At 53.3% G+C, this 21128-nt stretch overlaps 1 protein-coding gene across 2 annotated transcripts in view; it reads right to left on the bottom strand.

The window, feature by feature from the left end:
• The window catches only part of STK32B (serine/threonine kinase 32B), a 161979-nt gene extending 145963 nt beyond the window's left edge, over window positions 1-16016 (bottom strand). Inside the window, exon 1 of one of the 2 annotated variants that reach the window (XM_045183054.2) lies at window positions 15828-16016. In XM_045183054.2, the coding sequence (XP_045038989.2) occupies window positions 15828-15876 (49 nt within the window). In that variant the 5' untranslated portion in view covers window positions 15877-16016. The remainder of the gene's footprint in view (window positions 1-15827) is intronic. The other variant, XM_053923389.2, reaches the window with a different exon arrangement.
• Between the last annotated feature and the right edge of the window lie 5112 nt (window positions 16017-21128).

Here is a 21128-nt window from a genome sequence, read left to right as displayed (position 1 = left end):
TTGGGAAGCTGAGAAGTGGAGGGTGGCCCTCCAAGTCCCCAGTATTCCTCCAGAATGTGACCACGGGAGGTGCCCCAGGTGACATTTAAGCCAGAGGGAACAACAGCCACCAGGAGCTACTGGGTGGAATCTGGAGCTGAGACAGACTCAGACCCAGCAGCCGGGCCCCAGAACCGCGGATGCCCACCACTTCCCACTAGCCATCTGCTGGGCTCCCCTGCGCGGGGCGTGGGCTTGCATTCTCCTTGGTGGGATTTTTAGCCTCCAGGTTTCAATCATGGCAGGTGTTTTTTTTAAGGCGGGTTCTGCTTGTTTTCATTGTCCTGACATTCTCGTGTCGTTTGTGAACTGGCGTGGGGCCAGCCACACTGAATGTTGCAAACACTCACTCATTCTTACAAGTATCACTACGTGGACTGCTGGCGGTGGGGCAGGGAGCGTGCAGTGTTCCAGCAGCCGAGTGCACACACAGAAGCTTGGTGACGAGGTCCCCACTCAGTGGAGGTGACAGACCAGGGAGGCAGCTCCCAGTCGTGGGCATCCTCCAGGCTGAGGGTGTCACTGTGGATGCTGAGACCTGAGCAGGGAGCCCACCTTTCTCCTTGCTCCTTTTCCTTCCTCCCCCCATGGCCTAGTGACCCAGTCCTCCCAAAATAATTCAGAGAAAAAGCACTGTCCTGGAAAATTGTACAAGGAAAGCATAAAGATCTCTCCTTAACTCAGGCCTAGTCACCAAAAAGACCCAAGTGCCTTGCGACACCGGCATCTCCCCCCACAGCGCTGGCCATGGTCCCCGAGGCAGATGCTCACACCTGCACTTTGTCACCCTCCCCTCTACAACCTGTCATCGCCAGGCACGTAGTTCGCCGGCTCCAAACCCCACCTTCCCGGCACATTTTCCCACAGCATTAGCTGATAAGGTGCAAAACGCAGATTAGGTCAGTACAGATCAGCCTTGTAAACACGCAGTACTTACTAGTCAATGAAGAAGTGATGTAGAGAAAAACGCTCGTCAGCAATGCAGAGTAAGGAATTGTGCCTCAGAGGACATTAGAAATGCCTGGTGCTTCGGCCCAGCAATCCCACCCCAGGGCACTACAGCTCTAGGAAGACAGTCCTACACACAGGAGGGAAAAAATCATAAGCCAAGCTGGCTGATTTGGCATCATGTATAAAAACAAAAAACAGGAATGAGCCCAATGCCCCACAATAAGAAACAAGCCCCAAAACTACAGTATCTCCATACGCTAGGACAACAGGAAATAGTTAAAATGTAACATTTATCCACTGTTGCTGTGGATTGGATCACTGGTCCCTGTTCTTCACTCCCGCAGAGCCCTATTGAACATCTGCATGAATGCCGTGGCTTCACGGTCACGGGGTGCTCTGCCCGCCCCTTAACTGTGGGTTCACCTGGGTGTGTGACTCCTTCAGCCAATGGTGGTAACAGGCGTGACACAAGCAGGCTGTGAGATGTGCTAGTGGACTTGGCTTGTCCCCTCGCACTGCTGCCTCGCCATGAGGCCTTCCTCGGTTCGCTTCTGCATCTCCCTCCCGCGTGGGCTCTGGAGCCACAGGGGCGGGGGCAAGAAATAAATGCTTCTTGTTGTAAGCCACTGAGTGCTCGGTGAGCATGTTACATAGCGAAAACCAAGGGATACAACCAGGCAAGCTTGTAGCTATGTGGAGCCTTGCACTGGGCCAGGTGGAGACACAGTAATAAATATTTATGGAAAGAACAGGAAGCTGATTGTGTGCCGGAATGAAGTGAAAAGAGGGAGGGGGGCACCCCATGTTTGGAAAGAGAATATAAGAAAACACATCAAAATGAAGATTATTGACAATTGTCTAAAGTTTTCTAAATGTTTAAACTTTTCTATAATAAGTCTATATGAACTGTAAAAAGAATTAAAATAATGTACTAGAACTAAATTTGATCAACACTCAATTTATCCAACAATAAACAAATATTTAAAGAAGGAGAAAAATAAATTGGACACAAGGATTAATCGCTGGAGTGAATTATGAGCCTGTTTAGATATATTTTTAATGAAAAACACAACAGAAAAACACAACATCTAAAAAGGCAGTTTCACAAGGACATATAAATAGTGCGTGAAGACAGGGGAAAAGGGTTTATCCTCCTCGGGAGTCAGCATCGTGAGCATCAGCACCACCCTCGACTTGCACAGCAGATCTGCTGAGGGAAGAAAACGAGTGTGGAGATCTAACACTTTCTGGAGAGAAGGTCTGGGGGAATTGTTGTATTTATGCTGTGCCGGTGGCAACAAATCTTGGATGTTTGGGGTGCCAATGTCTCACGAATTATAAAGTTATAGGCATTCACACCCTGTATTTCAATAATCATATATACTGTTTTAGCATTTACACTACAGGAATAACTCAATAGACACAATCGACTTTATGTCCCAAAAGGGCAAATTCCCGTTGGAGTCCTTGGCCGGGTCCTGAAATGGCCCGAGTAAGCTGAGACTCCAAGGAGCCCAATGAAGCAAAAGGTGAAAAACTGGAAGAAGAGAAGAGCAGAAGGTTCAGCAGCTTCCCAGTGCTGGGGACAGAGTTTGAAGTTCCCGTTAGGACCAGTGAGAGTGCGTATGAAGTCCTAGAATCAAAGGCTACAGTCTAGAATATAAACTAAAACCACCCTGGCTGGTGGGGCTCAGGGGACTGAGCGCTGGCCTGTGAACCAAAGGGTCGCCAGCACATGCCTGGTTGTGGGCCCAGTTCCGAGTTGGGGGTGCATGAAAGGGGACCACGCATTGAGGTTTCTCTCCCTCTTTTTGTCCCTCCCTTCCCCTCTCCCTAAAAATAAATAAAATTCTTAAAAAAATAAAGTAAAACCAAAAGATAACCATCATAAACCTAAAGCCAAGACTCTGAATATCAAAATGAACTTGCACTTAATTTATTTTCCTGGTGGAACAAAACTCATACTCTTGAGAGGAAGAAAGCAACCAAGGGGAAATCCTAGAACTAAAAGTTAAATGAGAAGAGTTAATTGGATAAAATGATGTTGTCTTCATTAAAGAATTCTAAAATCATAATGTGCCAGGGATGAGGTTAGCGCTTTGCATGGACCACCTTGTATAATGGACCATCTACAATGTCTCGCTTACAAAGAAAATTCCTAGATACGTGAAGAAACAGAGAATGTGCCCCATGGCCTGGAAAACAACATCCAGACAAACACACACACAACTAAGATGTTGAAATAGCAGACATGTTAAAGAATTTATAGAAAAATGTAAATTTGCTGGAAAAACATGAGATATTTCAGGAGAGGTATAGGAAACCTGAAAAAAACCAAATGATCTTAGAACTGAAAATTGTAATATCTTAAACTTTAGGATTCATTCATTTGAGAGAGTAGACTGGACGACACAGAAGAAAGAGTCTGTGAACTTGCGGACAGATCAACAGAAAAACATCCAAACTGAAACAGTGAGAAAATACGTTTAACACACACAGAGGGGAAAAATGAACAAGTGCCCAGTAAGCCACAGGATGTTACCACGTGGTCTGCCACGCACGACCTTTTGGAGCTCCAGAAGAGCAGGAGAGGGAGAGAGAGAGAAACTGGAAAGATATTGGTCAAGGATGACTCCAAAGTTTTGGCCTGAGCGACTGGAAGAATGGACTTTTTATTTGCTGAAGTAGGAAGATGAGAAGGAGTAGGTTTGGGGTGTGGGTTAGAAACAGGAGTTCGTTCCACTGAGGGGCATGGAGAGTAAGGATCCTGCCTATATCCATGTAAAAACTGGGGGCTGGCAATTGAAAATTGAATCTGTGAGGTTCAGGCTGAGCCTTGAAAAAATGACACAGTTGTCGGCCTCTAATATAATACCACCTTACATGGCCGCAACTTTCAACCCACCCCAAACCAGCATCCTCTCTGAGGACCTCTGCCCTAGCGGCCTGGGCCAGACGTCTGCTTTGAAATCGAACACAACGTCCCCATTAAGTACAAACTGATACGTGCACCTGAAGGACGGGCAGTGGTGCCTCTCCCACGGGGCACGTCAGAGAAACCAAATTGCCGCCCTGCCTCCCTGGGCCTGATCTTGCGTCTTCTGTGTGGGCTAAGAAAGAAAAATCCTAAAGCACAGGTTTGTTTCTCTGCCTCCCCATCCTGCTGCCGAAATGAAAGGGATTGGTAAACAAGCTCTGAAAGATGTGTAACTTCAGCTTAAGAGACCAGGACACCCGAGGAAGCCCAGGAACATTTGTTACTTCCTGGAAGAAGTAACTGACATGCCCATGCAGACGCTTTCCAAGGCAAGCCCGAAGCCCGCCTGATTCACGCAGGGAGCATGGGCCGTCCTAGGAAAGCTCCCTCCGACTCTCCTGGAGGTCGAACAGAGTAACTACACTCCGGAAGGAGGGTTAAAGAACCGCACTGCAGCTCATTAGACGTGACACACGGGGGCTTCTCGCTTCTGTTTAAAAACGTGCTAAAAACAATTACATTGTAAGTAGATTGTACAAATGTCTTCTGCCACTTAAGAGGACAGCAGAAAATCAGCTGTAGGGCCTGTGAGTGGCACTTCACACAGCATCGGGGGGCCGGAAGACTTGGACAGCCTCCGTGGGGATATCTGTGTTCACACATGTGTAACGGCACTGTGCTACAAGTCACCGCCCCCTACATGCAAACGTATCCAACCAGGAACACCGAGGACACGCCCCCCTTTCTGGAGGACTTTTATAATGTGTTCCGAGCCGCCCATTTCCCCACCCAGGCCCTCTGTTCTTCAGGCTGCAGCTCGCGTGGTCCTTACAAACTACAAACGCCAGACCGAAGCCAAGAGGAACACGCCATTCCCTACCCGCTGGGCCAGCCTGTCTGAGGTCGATGTCCTACGGCCCAGGCAGCAGCCCTGCCAGGCTCTGTCCCAGCGGGGCCCTGGGCCGGTTTAACACCAGTCTTGCTGGCTATTCTGTAACAAATGGTGAGAGAGCACACAGGAGCGGAGGCTGGGCCCCCTGCATGTGCCTCATTCGCACACCACGCGGGTGACGCCCCCTGAGCACAGATCCTGGTGGAGGTATAAGGTGTGGAGGCTCAGCGAGACCCCGGTGAGTGTGTTTTGCAGACACCCGCGTGAGCAGGCACACTGACAGCTCGCAGGGACGGGCCTCCTGTCCCAACCGGAACTGCCTAATTTCATGCAGCGTTTCCACTGTGCGGTGAGGACGAAGTACCTGTGCAGGTGCGTATTCTGAAGTAGGGATTGTGTCATCTCAGCTTCTGCACACCACCCTCCGCCCCCCCGATTTAAATGCTCTTGTGTTTGCAGTTGAACCTGGCACTGCGCATCATAGAGACAAATGGTAAAATTCTCGCTAATACTAAGCCTTTTAAATTTTCTTTACTACTCAGAAGTAAAAAACACCGTGACGAACGAAGAGACAGAGAGGGGTCATAAAAGAAAAAAAAAAGCTTTATAAAATAATATTTTAGGACCTTTAATGGTATTTTTCCAGCTTTTGAACAAGGGACCTCACATTTTTAGTTTGCACTGAGTCCCACAAATTATGTAGCCAGTCCTGAGAATTAAGAGTAAAAATCAAATTCCTTAGTGTTATGGACATGTGTACATTGGTGCCCCCTCCCCCACCTCTAAATTCATGCACTGGAATCCCTGATGGGATGGGGCTTGGAGGCGGGGCCTCTGGGAAGTCATTGGCTTAGATGGGATCACGAGGTTGGGGCCCCCAGGATGGATTAGCGTCCTTATAAGCAGGGACAGAGGCAGCTCTCCCTCTCTCCGCGCGTGGAGGTACAAGGAGAAGACAGCTGTCTGCAAACCAGGAGAAAGCTCACACTAGCACCTGGTCTTGGACTTCCAGCCTCCAGAACCATAGGAAATAAACACCTGTGGTTTAAGCCTGGAGCCCGTAGCAGTCAGAGCAGCCCCAGCTGACTGCCACACGCATGCACCATGACATGCCAGGCCCTGCAACACCTGGCTGTTGGGCTTGTCAAGAAGGACTGAAGACAAGACTTGGAAGACAGCTCGATGCCCCAAAGTGAGGACAGCTGCCCCCCAAGTCCTGGATGCACAGGACTTGCCAGCGTCAGGCTCCTGAAACCGGCCTGGCCCTTCCGGACAGACGCAGCAAGGACTCGGGCGAGGGAGCTTCGCTTGCCGAGGCTGTGGGATCAGCTGTGTCCTAGGAGAAGGGGAGCAGCAGAGGGACGGACAATTGGTGGAGGAGTCAGAACCACCTCCCTCTTGGCCTCGCCGGGCCTCTCTCTGCTTTTGTGTGTTTGTGCTGCCAGCTGTTGAGCCAGGTGCCCCCTCGGCGCTGCTCACTGCCAGCATGCCACACTGTCACCTCATTCCGTTCCCATGGCTACCAAGTCAGACTGTGTCCCCATTCTCCAGAGGCAGAAACTGAGGCTCAGGGAGGTGAAGTCACTGTCCCAAGATTACACAGACAATAGGTGGGAAAATCAGGATGTGAACCTGTGAAGCCCCACATCTGTGCTTTTAACCCCAAAGACTGTGCCTTTAACCTCTGTGTAGGGACCTTCTTCAGCCACAAAAGTTAATTAAATAAACCTCACAGAGCATTTGCGATGTGCCAGACTGTGCATTCTACCTACGGCCCTCATCCACCCCTCCCAACAACTGAGGAAGTGCCATTCAATCCCCATTTCACAGAGGAAGATGCTGAGGCTCAGGGAGTGAAGATGCGGAGTCCAGGTTGCTCAGCTAATCAGCGGCAGGGCCAGCAGGGGGCTCCAGGCGGTCGGACTCCAGAGTCTGTGCACCCAACCAACACGCTGTGTGAGGGTGTCCGTGCTGGAAGATTCTGCGAGAGCCCTGGACAGGGGACCAGCAGTATCCCAGAGCCTTGTAGGCCCAGAGGCCCACGTCCGACCTGGCCGCGGAGTGGGGCTGGATGTGGTTTGAGAGAGAAACAGAACCGAGTAAAAGACATTCAATGCAGCTCCAAGGATGGGAAGGAAGTGTGGTGTCCCACCCCTTCGAGGGCCTGCCGTCACCTTCGCGCTAACGTGCCAACCCCCGAGCTGGGCGCACACTGCGGACCTGTCCGCTGCCCAGCCCCGTGTCCACACACCTGCCGTGCGGCCCCACGGATGGGCCGTTCATTAGAAACCCTTCGCAAAGCGTCCAGTGAGCAAGCTGCACCCTGAGGACGTACGAAAGGTGAGCGGTTCCCCCGCACTGAGCACCAATGTCTGGCATCGTCTCGCTTTCCCTTCCCTCACACAGAAGTCTTAGTCTGTCTCCAACTTAAGCTGGAAATACGAAGTTCCTTTGTAAACGGTCCTGTTAAAGTAAAAATCAGTCAAGGTAGGGAAGAGTCTTAAATAAGTAACAGTGCAGGCAGTGCCTGGCTATGGCAAAAATAATAATAATAATTCTGCAGGTGGGATGTGAGCTGCTGAGTTGGGGGAAGGACTGCCCTTCCGCCACACGGCAGGAGGTGAGACCAGGCACCACAATTTTGTCACCTAAGCAACTTGGTTAACCTCAGAACCCCACAGTCCCCAGGTATAACGTGAAGCCGTTACCTCCCTCACGTGTCATTAGGAAGAGCAGATAAAATTGCGTATGGCAAGTACTCGGCCCAGAGTAGGTGTTCTTAAACACACCCTGGTCTCCCTTAGGTACCAGGAGGGAGCCTGTCGCCTTCCCTAGAACGTGCAGGGACCCTTCTTCGTCTCCTCTGGCCAGCGCTCCAGGACAACAGCCGCGAGGACAGGCTCTGTAATGCAGGGAAACCCACGCTAAACCGCACAGCCTCAGGCCCTGTCCTGTGCTGTTGGGGGGGGAGGCAGACCCTCATGAAGTACTCACACGAAGAAGTGTAGAAGTACCACCGTGACAGACACAACGTAGGGGCGCGTGGTCCTGTGACGGGGTCCCTGGGGGTCTTGGCCCGTCTGAGAATCAGCCTTGAAGAAGGAGAGTGGGAGAAAACCAGGCCCCGAGGGAAGCACCTGTGTGGTAGGCTGTGGGGCTGAGCATGCAACTTACAAGAAACTGAAAGAGTGCCACGTGGCTGAAGAACAATAACGTGGATGATAGGAACAGAAGCAGCTGCGAGCCAGGTTCGGGGCTAAGAACTTTAAGCACACTGAATCACTTAACCTGTGCCAGGAGGGACCAGGAGGGGAAGGGAGAGGGAAGCACTGGGCAGGTTCTAGACCACAGCGCCTTGGAGGTCACATCATGGTTCCTCCCTCTGACCCCAGCTGCAACGGAACCCATTAAGGAACGCTAAGGTTGGGGCTAGCCTGATCGTACTTGGAATTTAAAGCTGTAATTCTGGATGGTGGGTGGAGGACGGCTGAAAGGGCAAGGGGGAGGGCGGGAGGCCGTTCGGAGGCAGCACGGGGTCCCCAGGAGGGGTGATGCTTCACGGAGCTGGCGGAGGTGTGGCTGGACACAGGGGCAGATGAGAGATGTTTAGGGGTAAAATCAGCACAGCCGGGTGCCTAATTGGATTTGTGGGCGTGAAGGAGGCGGAAGTGTCAAGGAAAACCCGAGACAGCCTGGCTTTGCAACGGGCTAGACTCCTGTCCTATCCACCATTCTGGGAAATTCTGGAGGAACGTGAGCTTGGCTGAGGTCATTTTGAATTTGAAGTATTCATTCTTTGGAGACAGCCACGTGCAATTATGCCCAGGATCACAGAGCTGTAGCCCACAGCAGAAATGTGAATTAAAGAAATAAATTATTGAGTCATATGGGAATATGTACCAGTGGTTAATGTCGCCTCTCGGCTCCAAAACCACTGCTCTGTGACCGCAGAGCAGAACCCTGCGGACATGTCTCCATTCCATGTCAGACTTCCGGTAGAAAGAGTCACAAAGCTATGAGCAGACACTTCACAATGGCGGGAGCTAAACACACGAAGACACCGCAGTGTCATACATGAGGAAGTGCAGTTTAACGCAGCAGTGAAATCCCACGAGAGGCTCGTCCAGTGGGCAGATGTGAATGAAAAGGGCAGTAACACTGAACGCTGGCGGGGACGGGAAGGGGCGCCCTGCATGGCAGCCCCCCTGCACAGCTGCCTCTGACGCCCCAAATGCAGCCCGTCCAGATGAAGACGCAGTGAGCGCACAGCACACGCTCAGTACCCAACACGAACAGAAGGTGAGAAGTATCTTCATGACTCTGATGTGGCGTCTCCATTGGAACCACATTATTTGGGGCACATTGGGTTTAACACAATGGATTGAGTTCATCTATATCTTTTTACCTAAGTAATGTCACCACTAGAAAATGTAAACTTTGCACACGTGACTGGCGCTTGTAGATTTATTCCTATTTCTTTAGGGCGGTGCTGACGTAGAGCAATGGGAACGTCCGCACAGGCGTGTCAGAGGGGAAACAGGTACAACCCTTGGGAAACCATTTGCACTTGCTTAGGTTATAAAGTTGCACATGCGCTTCCTCTATGACTCCGCCCCTCTCCTACAGGGGTGTCCCGGGGAGACCCTCACCTGTGCATCAGAGGATGTACACGAAATCCACAGTGGCACCGCTCACAAGAGCCAAGCACTCGAGAGAGCACCAGTGTCCGCCCACGGGCAGAAGAAAGGTACGGTCGCGTAACGGAACATCACACAGCTGTGCAAATGAGCGGCGATGCGCGGCAGCATGAACCTCAGAAACTCAGTGTCTTGAGCAGAAACAGAAACTTGTAGGAGAACATATAATACATGGTGTGACTTCCATAGATTTCCAAAGCTGTGAGGTGCTTGCACCTGCCTGCCCAGGGTCCGCGCGCCCTTCCTCCGTGGGCTCTCCAGTACTCCTTGGGGAGACTGTTCCCACGCACTCAGTGCAAATGCCTCCAGCAGAGCCAACTCCAAGCCCCAGGTCCAAGCCTGGGCATGGGACCCAGCCTGGCCGGTGAGCCTCGTTCTTCCTGGTCACGCGGCTGGTTCAAGAATGTCCCACAAGACTTCATCAGAACCAATCAGAACTAACCGGGAATATTATCTGCCACAGCCATGAAAAAGATGTTTCCTCTTCCGTACTCGTGGCTGTGAGGCAGGAGGGCGTCTGTCTGAAGCCACACAGAGGACAGCAGAGAGGCCAAGCAGGGCGACTCCCGATGGCATCATTCGGGAACCTGGGCCCAGCCAAGGCACACGGACAGGATCCACATCTGCATTCATTCATTTATCCATCATCCGTCAAAGACGTACTGGGCGCTACTGTGCTCCGGGGGGTCTTCTAAGTCTTGAAAATACAGTTATGAATACGTCGCACCACACCCTTACCTTTAAGCAGCTCGTGACTCCTTAGGAGGAGCCGGTGACCCACCGGGTAGAAGAAAACAGAGAGGAACTAAGAGGAAGGAGGGAGATGAGCTCAGAGAGGGCAGGGCCCGGCAGGCATCCCTCGGAACATCTGCTTCCACTCTCTCTCTCTTTGCAGCTGGAGGCAGGGGGTGGGGGCAGGCTGACCAGAGGACTGGCCCACCCCGGTACCCTTTTTAACAGCATCACGGGGGACACTGAAGGGGGAGGGGCCAAGTAAGGAGAGCAGTTGAGGCGGCTATTCCAGTAATCTAAGCAAGAGATGTGCCGGTGGCTTGGACCAGGTGGCGGTGGTCAGAACTGGCCGGAGCTGATTAATGCCTCTCAAAGGACTTCTCGTTGGTTTTCTGTCACTTGCAACTGAAGGAGGCTGGTCTGACACACCCTGTACCACGTAATCTCAGGCACCATCACGTCAAATGAGCTGTTACTTTAGGTACTACAGAGAAGAAAAGCTGCCCCTTAACCTGGGACATGATTCCTTCTCGGCACTTGTCACATCACTGTGAGCAACACGACCACACGCAGACAGTAAGTAAAAGAACATCCCAAACACCACCCTGGCCAGCAGGGATCGCAAACCACAGCCCAAGTTCAGAGACGTTTCAACACGGAAAACGGGTGCCTTAGACTCGGTGGAACGCAGTAGTGTGCAAACGGGTCTCACTTCACAGAGGTGACTGAGAGATGCTGTAGGTGTGCACACCCCCCCCATTCCGTGACTATTGAAAGGTGCAGACGAATCCTGCCATTCATTTCTACTATACTGTCGCATACTGACTCACGGCCGTTTTCTTAATCCTTGTGTGCAAGACAAACCAAAATGCATTTTCAGAGGAGGTATGGTTCCTAAAATCTCAGCTTTACACCCAAGGATCCAGCCTTAGACAAGCGCACGCCTCCCACAAACACGGAGCCGAGCCCATGGACCCCCAGCCCCTACGGGCCCCTCTCTGGCCTCTACCTCTGGGCACACTCTCTGCACAGGAGCAAAGTACCCCACGCATCCTGAGCTTCCCCAGACTATTTCTGGTGGATGCCACCTCAGGCACAAGTCACAAGTGGTCCGAGTAAGGAAATGAAGGTGTAACAGGAGTGAGTGTGCCCACAGGTCTGGAGAGGCTGATGCAAAGTCGGGAGAGAACCCTGCAGCGCAGAGGTCGCAGCCACTCCGTGGGTCACAAGTGAGGCAGACGCCCCAGGTTCACAAGACCGTCGCCCGCTGGAGCCCACCACCCCTCTCCAGGGAATGGTTATGGACTAGCTGGAGGTAGCCGAGTAGTTCCAGAGGACAAGCGCTTCTGTGTGTATCTATGTCGCCCAGGGAGATGCTTTCACATTGCGGGCCGCATGGAAAGTTACTTGGCCCAATAACGACACAGGAGTAACACTTATTTCTGAGTGTCTCTTTTAAGTCGTGATACTCAACCCGGAGCTGGCTGTGCGGTCGTTTAGTCGAAGCCCCTCGAATGAGGACGTGGGCCAGTAGCCGGTAAAACATTCACCGCACCCCCGGACACATAACGACGGTTTCTGAAGCCCTAAAACGTCTCCGACCCCTTCGATCCAGTCATCTCTCTCCTTGCACTTCATTGTAAGGAATTCATCGAAAAGAAGAGGAATTCTCTATGTATAAGATTCTGAAGCAACTATTTATAAAGATGGAAAACCAAAAACCTCCATTTCTAACAATAGAAGATATTTAAGTAAATAGGATGGTTCCATTTGATGGAATATCTAAATCCATTCAATTATTCATTTCGAAGACACTGTAGCAAGCAACATAACTACTTAAAATACAACACTAAGAGAAAAAGCAGGAATCATTTTATTTGTGGTAGGCGTATACTTATACAAAAACGTCTGGACGTGGATAACGTCAGTAGGGGGAAAAACAACTCAAAAGCAATTCTGACACGAATCTGAAACAGGAGATGCTTCTGTCTCCGTTCCCAAGTCTTGCACTGTGTTAAACTGCTCAACGAAGGCTTCTGGAAGCTGGTATCCCCGATGATCGCGTAACCGATCAAGTGTTGTCAGAATGTATCTTACTACATTCCTGCTGTGTTTGTATAAAGAGCACCCCACCCCCCCACCGGAATCCCATCTGCGTGCTGATCTCCTTCCGCGTGCTCCTGCGCACCGGCGAGGGATGAGCGGCCCAAAGGCCTCCAGATGCGGCACAGGGGACGCTGTCAGGTAGACTCTGGAGGTGCACAGACCCGGTGTGAGTCCCGGCTCATCCACACAGGCCGCAGGACCCCCGTGACCTCTCTGGTACCATGCAAATGCTGAGCCTTCCCTGGCTGAGTCACAGTCCCCACTTGGGTCGGAAAAGCCATCCCTGCGATATAAGTGACGCTCGTTGCTGCTGTCATCCGACGCAGGTTAACCTTTTGCCCTCAGAATACAGATGGGAAATTTTCAGCTCTAGCTTCGCATGAAGTTACTTACAAACAAAACCTGCTCTGGTTGGGAGGGTGTCTGCACCCTCAACCGCCCAGCCACTCTGGTTTGGGACAGCGTGTTTGTTCCCCGGACCACGTCACTTCCCAGCTTAAATCCTTCGGTGGCCCCACAATGCCTCTATGATCAAGTCCAAACTCAGGGCCGGCTGGGCACTCGGGCTTCATCGGTGTGCCTTCCAGCCTTGCACGCCACACTGCGGGAGTGCTAAGCACCCTGCCGTCCGCCAGCGAGCCAGGATCACCCTTCACCATTCGCACTTCCGGTCCCCTTTCTCTGAAACACCCTCCCCCCTCCACCGACCCCTCCTTCCCTGGTAACTCCTACCATCTCTACACGACTGAAGTCTAAGCTGAAGTCTTCTCCCACCAGTCCTGTCCTCCCTGCTCCAGCACCCCCCCCCCCAGGACACCACTGCCCCCTGTGCTCCCTGCTCCCTGCGTGGCCCTGGCTCTGTCTTTGCTCCGGGAGCCCCCTGAGGGTTAGGACTCGGCCTCCAGCTTCCCCATGTCCCTGCTGACCAGCACAGGGGCAGATGTGGAGCAGAGTAAATGCCTGTGACATAAAGAAACTGGTGGCAAACGAACGAGTTTTACTTGCACACGGAAACAATTAAGAAATATGCTGGCAACGTCGAATAAGTTAATGTGTCACTGGGGTGGCAGCTGGCGCTAGCCTTGTGTTTCAACAAGCCCTGAAACAGGCCCTTGACCTTGGGCCCCAGCCCCTTCTGGAATGAGGAACAAGAGCAGGAAAATCGAAAGGCTGGTGACGCCAGCTGTAAGTAACTCTTTTGCACATAAGTATCTTCAAGCTCATTTGAGGGGATAAAGGACAGAGACAGTTGTCAATATGAGGGGGTGAATCCCCTCTGCAAATGAAGAGGAAGAAGCTGAGGGGATCACCCAGAGTATGACCTATGGCCCCGGCTAGAACCACAAAGGCCTGACCTTGGACATGGAATGTAAGTTTGTGCTTTCTTCCAAGAAGGGGGTACAGGGCTGCCATCAGTGGGGATTCTGTTATGGGCTGTGCTGTATCCCCAAACTTCCTGTGCTGAAACTCCAACCCCTAGTGGACCTTAAAGAAGATAATGAATGTTACGTGAGGTCACAAAGTACGCCCGAGTCTGATGGGGCTGGTGTCCCTACCCGAAGAGGAGCAGCCCCCAGAGACCTCTAGTGCCTCAAGCCACAGCGAGAAGGCCACGGGAGGACCCAGCGAGAAGGTGACCATCTGCAAGCCCGGAGGAGAGTTCTCTCCAGAAACCAACCAGGACGGCTCCTTGAAGTTGGCCTCCCAGCCTCCGGCGCGGTGAGAGATCACACATTTCTGTTGTTCGGGCCACTGCCAAGAACAAGTCTGTTGTTTCGATGCGTGTGGCCTCTTGTCACAGCAGCCCGAGCTAGAGACCCAGACAGCCCCTCCCCAAAGCAGGCAGGACAAGGTTGACTTGTTGAGGAAAGAGTTTCTGGCCCCAGCCATCCTGTCCACCGTCAATGAGTGTGCCTTCCCAGAGGGTCTTCTCAGATGCCATTGTGTGCCCCTCACAATGGCATCTCACGGGACGAAGGTGCTCCAAAGCTGAGACCCATCCCTAGCAGGCTGTCCCAGAGCAGAGCAGGCCTGGCAATGCTGATAGCCACGTCAAGATCACTGATTCTGTGACAAGGTCAGGGTCATTGTGAATGTAGCTGAGGAAGCGTTCAGCTTCAGGGGGTCCAAATTCTTCCTGGGACACCCAAGAGGCTCCACCCCCTTCCTGTCTCCCTCTCCTCTGTCAGCTCCTGGATCCCCACCAGCCTGTGCGCCACACTAAAGAACCAAGAAGAAGGGCTTGGGCCTCATGGGTCCCCCAGCCCCTGCCCTGGCCCCACCCACTGCCCTTATCACCACCACTGGTCATTCACGATGCAGCGCCTCTGGACCAGAAACTCCTTCAAGAAAGAACCACATGGGCCTGACTCGACTGTCTTCAGCGGCCGGACGGCATCCTTTTGAAAGACGCTATCAGGGCCCGCATGAGACCAGCCCCCACAGCGCTGTGGTGCTACGGGCACGCCAGCACCTGGACACACGAGCCTATGCCTGGGGGGGTGACGAGAAGCGCAGCCTCAAAGCCAGCTCTGCCCCTCTGGAGCTGTCACTAGGACACGTCCTTTCGCCAACTATAAAACGGGGGCAGAAAAGCCCGGAGCTCCCACGGTTGCTCTGAGGCCCGAGTGGCCACAGGAGGCCCCAGAGCTGGGCCTAGCGCTCAGTAGGAGCTCAGGAGGCTTAGCTCTCCTTTGGGGCGCGGTGGAGATCCTGAGCCGCGGTAGGCAACGAGCCCTGAGACGCAGAGAGCTAACAAAAGCCACGTGGTGGTTTAACGCTTTCACGTGGTTGCCGGTGGTTGAGCTTCCAGCAACCACGCAGAATAGCAGGTGGTGCCATAATCTCCCCTCACGGGTGACGAAACCAGGTTTCAGGGGGGTTAAGTTGCCCACGGACACAGAGCACTGGAAATGGGGTTCTGCTAGTCCAAATACCTGGCTCTAGCACCCCGGACCACAAGGACCCCCGGTCCTGGAGTTTAGAGAAGGTGTGACAGCCCACACCGCCCCACGCCAGCCCGGCTCCTTCCTCGGAGCCACGGAGTTCAGCCACGAAAAGTTTCCCTCGGCTGTCCGGGGCGGTGAGGCTGGCGGCATGGAAGCGGCGCTGCACGAGGCACACGCATCGTGGACACACACGCGCCTAGGCAGCCTCCTTCAGCCTCGGGCTCTGCAGGAGACCCGGCTTCCCCACGACCAGCGCCCAGGCCAAGCGGGACTCGCCTCCGCAGGCCACACCTCCCTTCTGCTCCCCGAGCGCAGGCTTCGGGTTCCCCTCTCCGAACCTGCCACCCCCCTTAGGGGCCCCGACAAGCAGGGGCTGCCAGGGTGGAAGCCCCGCGCCTGGGGCCCGGGCACAGCGCGGAGAGAAAAGGGGTACGCTGCCGAGGCCCGAACGCAGCGCGCGGTGGCGGCGCCCCTCGCCCTCTTACCTTCCTCGTTCTCGTCAAACACGGGCTTGTGGGAGTGGTTCCCGCCCATATTCCTCCGCAGCGACTGCCGCCGCTACATGCTCGGCCGCGGGGATGCGGGGTGCTCCGTGCGCCGTGCGGAGCGAGGGGTGCCGGGTGCGCCGTGAGGGTTGCGGGACTCGGGGTGCGGGGCGAGCACCCAGCCCAGGCTGCAGCCGCGTGGCGAGCGGTAGGGGGCCGAGCGCCGCGCAGGGGCGGGGACCGCGGCCACCGCGCCCCCTCCTCCTGAATCCCCCTCCTCCCGGGCGCCCCCGGGCTGCGCTCTCCGATCCGCCGCGCCTGCCCTAGAACCCTTGTGCTCCCTCCCCGTGCCAGGGCCACGGAGCGCGCTTCTCACCAGCTGCAGCGAGTGAGAGGCGAGAGGCGGGAGGCGGCACGGGCAGAGGAGGAGGGAAGGAGGAAACGGGCGGGGGCTGAGCGGAGGTGGTGCCGCCAGCCCGCTCAGCTTCGGCGACGGCCGGGACGAGGGGGCGTGGCGTGCAAGGGGGCGCGAGCTCAGGCCCGGGGGGCAGCCTGGAGGAGAGGGCACGGAGCACCTTCTCCCCGCCACACCCACCCTAGCCGAGTGCAGAGTCAGCCCCAAGGACTTGAGATTCTGGCCTCCGGAGCTCCCTCTAGGCAGTAAGCGATTTGTAAGCACCTATTGTATGCTGCGTCCCCCTACACGCCCCCCTCTCCACCGTCTTGCTAAGTGCCTCATCCCCACGGTCAGAAAAACCATTGCCCCCACTTCAGAGCCAGGTAGACAGACGGACGTTCAGAGGAGAAGGAGCTCTGCGGTCAGCAGTTAGTCCTTCCTGGCTGCCAGGGGAGCCCCCCACTGCGCCCCATTGGGCCTCATTGCCTTTTTGGGTTGAGACCTGTTCTCCAAGGCTTTTTCCTCTTCCTGTGTTTCTAAGTGTTTAATGAATTAACGTAGGGTCTAGACCTTCAGGGTCCAGCCTGGCCCCTTCATTGTACATGGGAAAACTGGGGCCCCAAAGAGACCATTGCCTGCACCAAACCATTCTCCCCAGGAGTCGCCGACTGAGCGTGGGCCTCGGGATTCTCCCTGGCGTCCTCGAAGTCTGCTTAAGGGGCGGTGCGCCTACGGGTTGGCGGGCTGGGGGCAGGGGGTGGGGAGCCCAGACGGGGGTGGGGGGGCGGGGGGGGGCGGTACAAGCCAGGGACGGGGTGCTAAAGACTGGGGTGCAATGGGTGCGTCCCGAGGCTCGTAGGGCCGAGTGGGACGAGCACGGACCCTTAGAGGGAGCTCCCAGAGGGACACGCAGGTTACAACACGCGGAGCACCGGCCTGCCCACCTCCTGCTGCCGGCATCTTCAGCCACAGCCTGCCACCTGCTGGGCGCCTGAAGCCACTGCCCGTGCTTGGGAAGACAGCGCTTCTTTTGGAGTCCATCTCACCCCATCTCTCTCTCTCTCTCTCCATCTCTCCCCTTCTCCCCGGTGGGGGCAGGGGTGGGGGTTGTCTCTCTATCCAACACAACAAAACGCCCAGACGCATGAAAACATGGAAACGGCTGCATCCAGGCTAACCCAGCTCAAGTTTCAGGACTGGCCTGGACTGCTAGGCCTCTGACAAGCCTCATTTACAGCCCCGGGGTCTTCTACTGCTTCCTGTCTGTCCCGCCGCCTTGGAGTTCTCACCTGTGAAATGGGGAGGTTGATATTAATAGCCAGGGTTGCTGTGAGGATTACACCAGGTAATATTTATAAAAGCAGATAATGTAACAGTGCCAGGCATATAACAAAGGATCAATAAATACTTGCCTTTCATTCCACCAACAAGCATTGATTGGGTGGCTGGCCCACCCCGGCAATGCACTGAACCCAGATACCTCGAGAGGCAGGAGGAGGGATGGCTCTGGGCCCTGCTCTGCCCAGGTTTTATCCCACTTTGCTACACTCTAGCAGGCCGATGTGGTAAATTGCTTAACCTCTCTGGCCTCAGTTTCTTCATCTGTACAATGGGGATAATAGTACTTCCTTTCCTAGGGCTGTCAGGGGGAATAACGAATTGATGTTGGTGCCTGAGACACAATAAGCACAACAGAGGCATTAGGTGTTACCCTCAGTGATGAGCTGTTCGGTAAACGGTGCCATCTGCCCACAATTCCTCCTTCTCTCCCCGTCCTTACCTGTGCTCGCTGGGGTGGGGGGTGTCTCCCCCCACACACAATGGATGTGGAGCACACCATAGGACTTAGTTTGGCCAGAGGTATATGGGAGGAAGTGACAATGTGCCAGTTCCAAGTGAGTGACAGCCTTAATAGATGCCACATGTTTCAGCTCCCTTGTGCTTTTTCCATCCATCCTGGGGAGGCCTGGCCCTGGAGTGGCCTCTATTCCCAGACTGAGAAACACAAGCAGCAGACTGAGCCTGCCTGAATCCTAAGCAGAGTTGCAGGCTCATGAGCAGGAAAAATATGTGTTCTTGCAAGTCACAGAGATCGGGGAGGGGGTGGTTTGTTTCCCAGCATCATCACAGAAATTGCTGACTGACGCATACTAAATAAATAGTCGAGCACGCAGAGACCGCACTGCGATGAGCATTGCGGCGCAAGGAATCCCGGGAGGCTGTGGGAACGCACAAGGCACTTGTCCCAGCCCTGAGAGGCAGGAGAGGCAGAGGGTCCCCAGAGAAGAGTCCTGAGCACATCCTCCTTTCCCCCCCTTCTTTGCTGAACAAGCATTTTCTGAACGCTTACTGTAGGCCAGGCCTGTGCTAGGTGCTGGCCAGACCCAGTGGGGAATAAGACAGGGTCTGCTTTCATGGAGTTCAAGTTCAGAAGCCTAGTGTGGGACAAGGACAACACTCAAGAATGGGTCATACCTGCAGACAACCCCTTCCCTGTGCCTCTCCCCATTCACAGACAATGGGCCCTCTTCTCTCAAGTGCTTTTCCTGGATCCCCGTCTTAATCCTCACGACAAACCAGCCGGGAGGGTGTGATTCTCCCTGCACTGAAGGTGACAAAGGCCAAATGGTTGAGAAGTGGTGGACCTGAGACTTAAATCCACAAACTAACCATGTATATCAAATCTAAAAGAAAGGATGTAGGGAGTAGTGGCTATTTCTGGAGCTGTGGAATTCAGATCATTTTTATTTTATTTTTAAGTGCCTTTGTATTATGTCACATTATTTTAATAATCAGGAAAAAGAGTGGTAAATATTTTCGTTGTGAAAAAATCTTGAGACAATAAACTACCCCTGATTTCGCAAGGTGTGTCTCATGTTCATCGTTACAGTTACTGGTTGACCTGAGGGGTGTGCTTCAATCACCCCCATCTTACAGATGGGGAAAAAGAGACTCAGAGGGTCAAGTGGCTTGTCCTTTGTGCCATATTATTGTGTTAGTTCCCTACAGCCGCTGTGACAAGTCTCTACAAATTTGGTGGCTTCAAACAGCAGAAATATACTCTTGTCCTGTTCTGGAGGCTGGAAGTCAGAAATCAAGGTGTGGGCAGGGTGGGTTCCACCTGGGGGCTCCGAGGGGGAGTCAGTTCCAGGGGTCTTCCGGCTTCTGGGGGCTCCAGGCTTTGCTTGGCTAACGGCTGCTATCTTTGCTTTTTACTTTTCTTTTTTCCATAAGAGCAAAAATCCTCCAGATTTCTTTCAGTTAGCAAAACCAGGTCTTTCATAAACATGTCAAAAACATGTAATAGAGGTCTTTCATAAAATCAAAGTGGCATTAAGTGAACTTTTGAAAAGTGGGAGCTACCTGCAAGCAATCAATACATGTTTATATTGACCATGTGGACATAAGAAATGGACCTGATCTTTAAAAAAAAACCAAAAAACTAGTTCAAGGTCATGTTTAACTGCTCCTGGCAAAAGGCTTTCTCATCTTGCTTGTATTTTGGGTGGGACTCTGGACTAGGGTAACTGGGGGGAGCAGGGAGTGAGCAGAAATGCCAACCCCTCTGTGATAGAAGGTGTCTGGAAGCTTTATCGCTGTCTCTGCAAAGTAGCAAAGTAGCCATTTGCTCCAAGGGTTATGTGAGAGATGAGCCCTAGACTGATGAGACGTAAGTGAAACTATACACATAACCAAGAATAACACATGGAAAATATGCCTCAAAGCCAAGTGCAAGTATGGTTTCATCCCACACAGAGCGTCCAGTTTCTCACTCTTCCTACAGGTAGGTAGCGCTATAAAATGCCCCCAGAAAGAACATTTCCGGGTCGCATCGGGAAGGACTGAAACAGAGTACACTCCATGGACATTTGTAGCCAAAAGAAGACAGGTGAGAACTTCAGTCTCTTACTGCTGCCGGGGTGGGGGCTGCTGCTTTAGATAGGGGACAGGTCACACATTTAATCTGACCACCCTAACCTGGGCCGCCCCTGTCCCCAATCAGGCTCATTTTCAACCAGAAAGGTCTCCAGGTAAGGAAAGCAGGACGGCTGGACTGCAAGGTGCTCCCTGCTCTCTCACCCTAGTCTCCCGAGAGACCAGCCACGTGTGGAAGCCTCCACAAACCCAAGTCGGGGCTGGAGGAATTTGTCAGGTACTGCTGACCCAGTCTGCTGACTTCCTGCTCAGTTAGCACATTCCTCCCCCACTTCCTACGTAGGTTGCGCCAGCCCCCTGGAGAGAGTGGCTGGACTTGGTTTCAGCTGTGTTCTAAGATGAAGCCAATTCCAGGCTCATGGCCTAATAAGGATTTGTATGGTCTTCTAACTATGTGCAAAATAGAGACATAAGTAGAATAAAAGCCAGCTGATTCTCTCTGCTGAGCTTGTCTGGCTTCCCTGGAAGGTTGACTGTGGAAAGACCCTGGAAGTTACAGTCCAGGTCGGTGATTTTCAGCCCGTGGGCTGTAAGAATTTTTAAACCAGGCAGTACCCGACTAGGGGCGTTGACCTCTTTTCCCTTGGATTGTCAAATTTCAAAAAAATGACAACAGCCAACACAACAGCAGCCGTCTGGTGTGAATGAATCAAAATTACACCTATTTCTTTCGTCAGATCAGCAAAAAATACATTTTGGGGTGGGCCGCAGAATTTCAGTCATCAGTTTGCGGGAGCCGTGAGATGAACAAGGTCGAGAATCACTGGTCTCGTTTCCCCCGGGAATCCGACGAGGGGCCCAGCCCCCGAGTCTGTGTTCTCAGACCCCCCACAGGGGCACAGAAAAAAAGGGACCCGCCTGGGGTCCTTCTCCTGACACACGTTGTTGTGAGTAGAGTCCTGGGGCCACCAGTCCTGTCTCCGAGGGCGTGACCGAGCCTCCACCTGACTCCCACTGGGAGCCACGGA

The sequence above is a fragment of the Desmodus rotundus genome, chromosome 4, assembly GCF_022682495.2.
Source record: "Desmodus rotundus isolate HL8 chromosome 4, HLdesRot8A.1, whole genome shotgun sequence".
Lineage (NCBI taxonomy): Eukaryota > Metazoa > Chordata > Mammalia > Chiroptera > Phyllostomidae > Desmodus > Desmodus rotundus.
The sequence above is the reverse complement of the archived record's forward strand: the minus strand, read 5'-3'. Positions and strand labels throughout refer to the sequence as shown.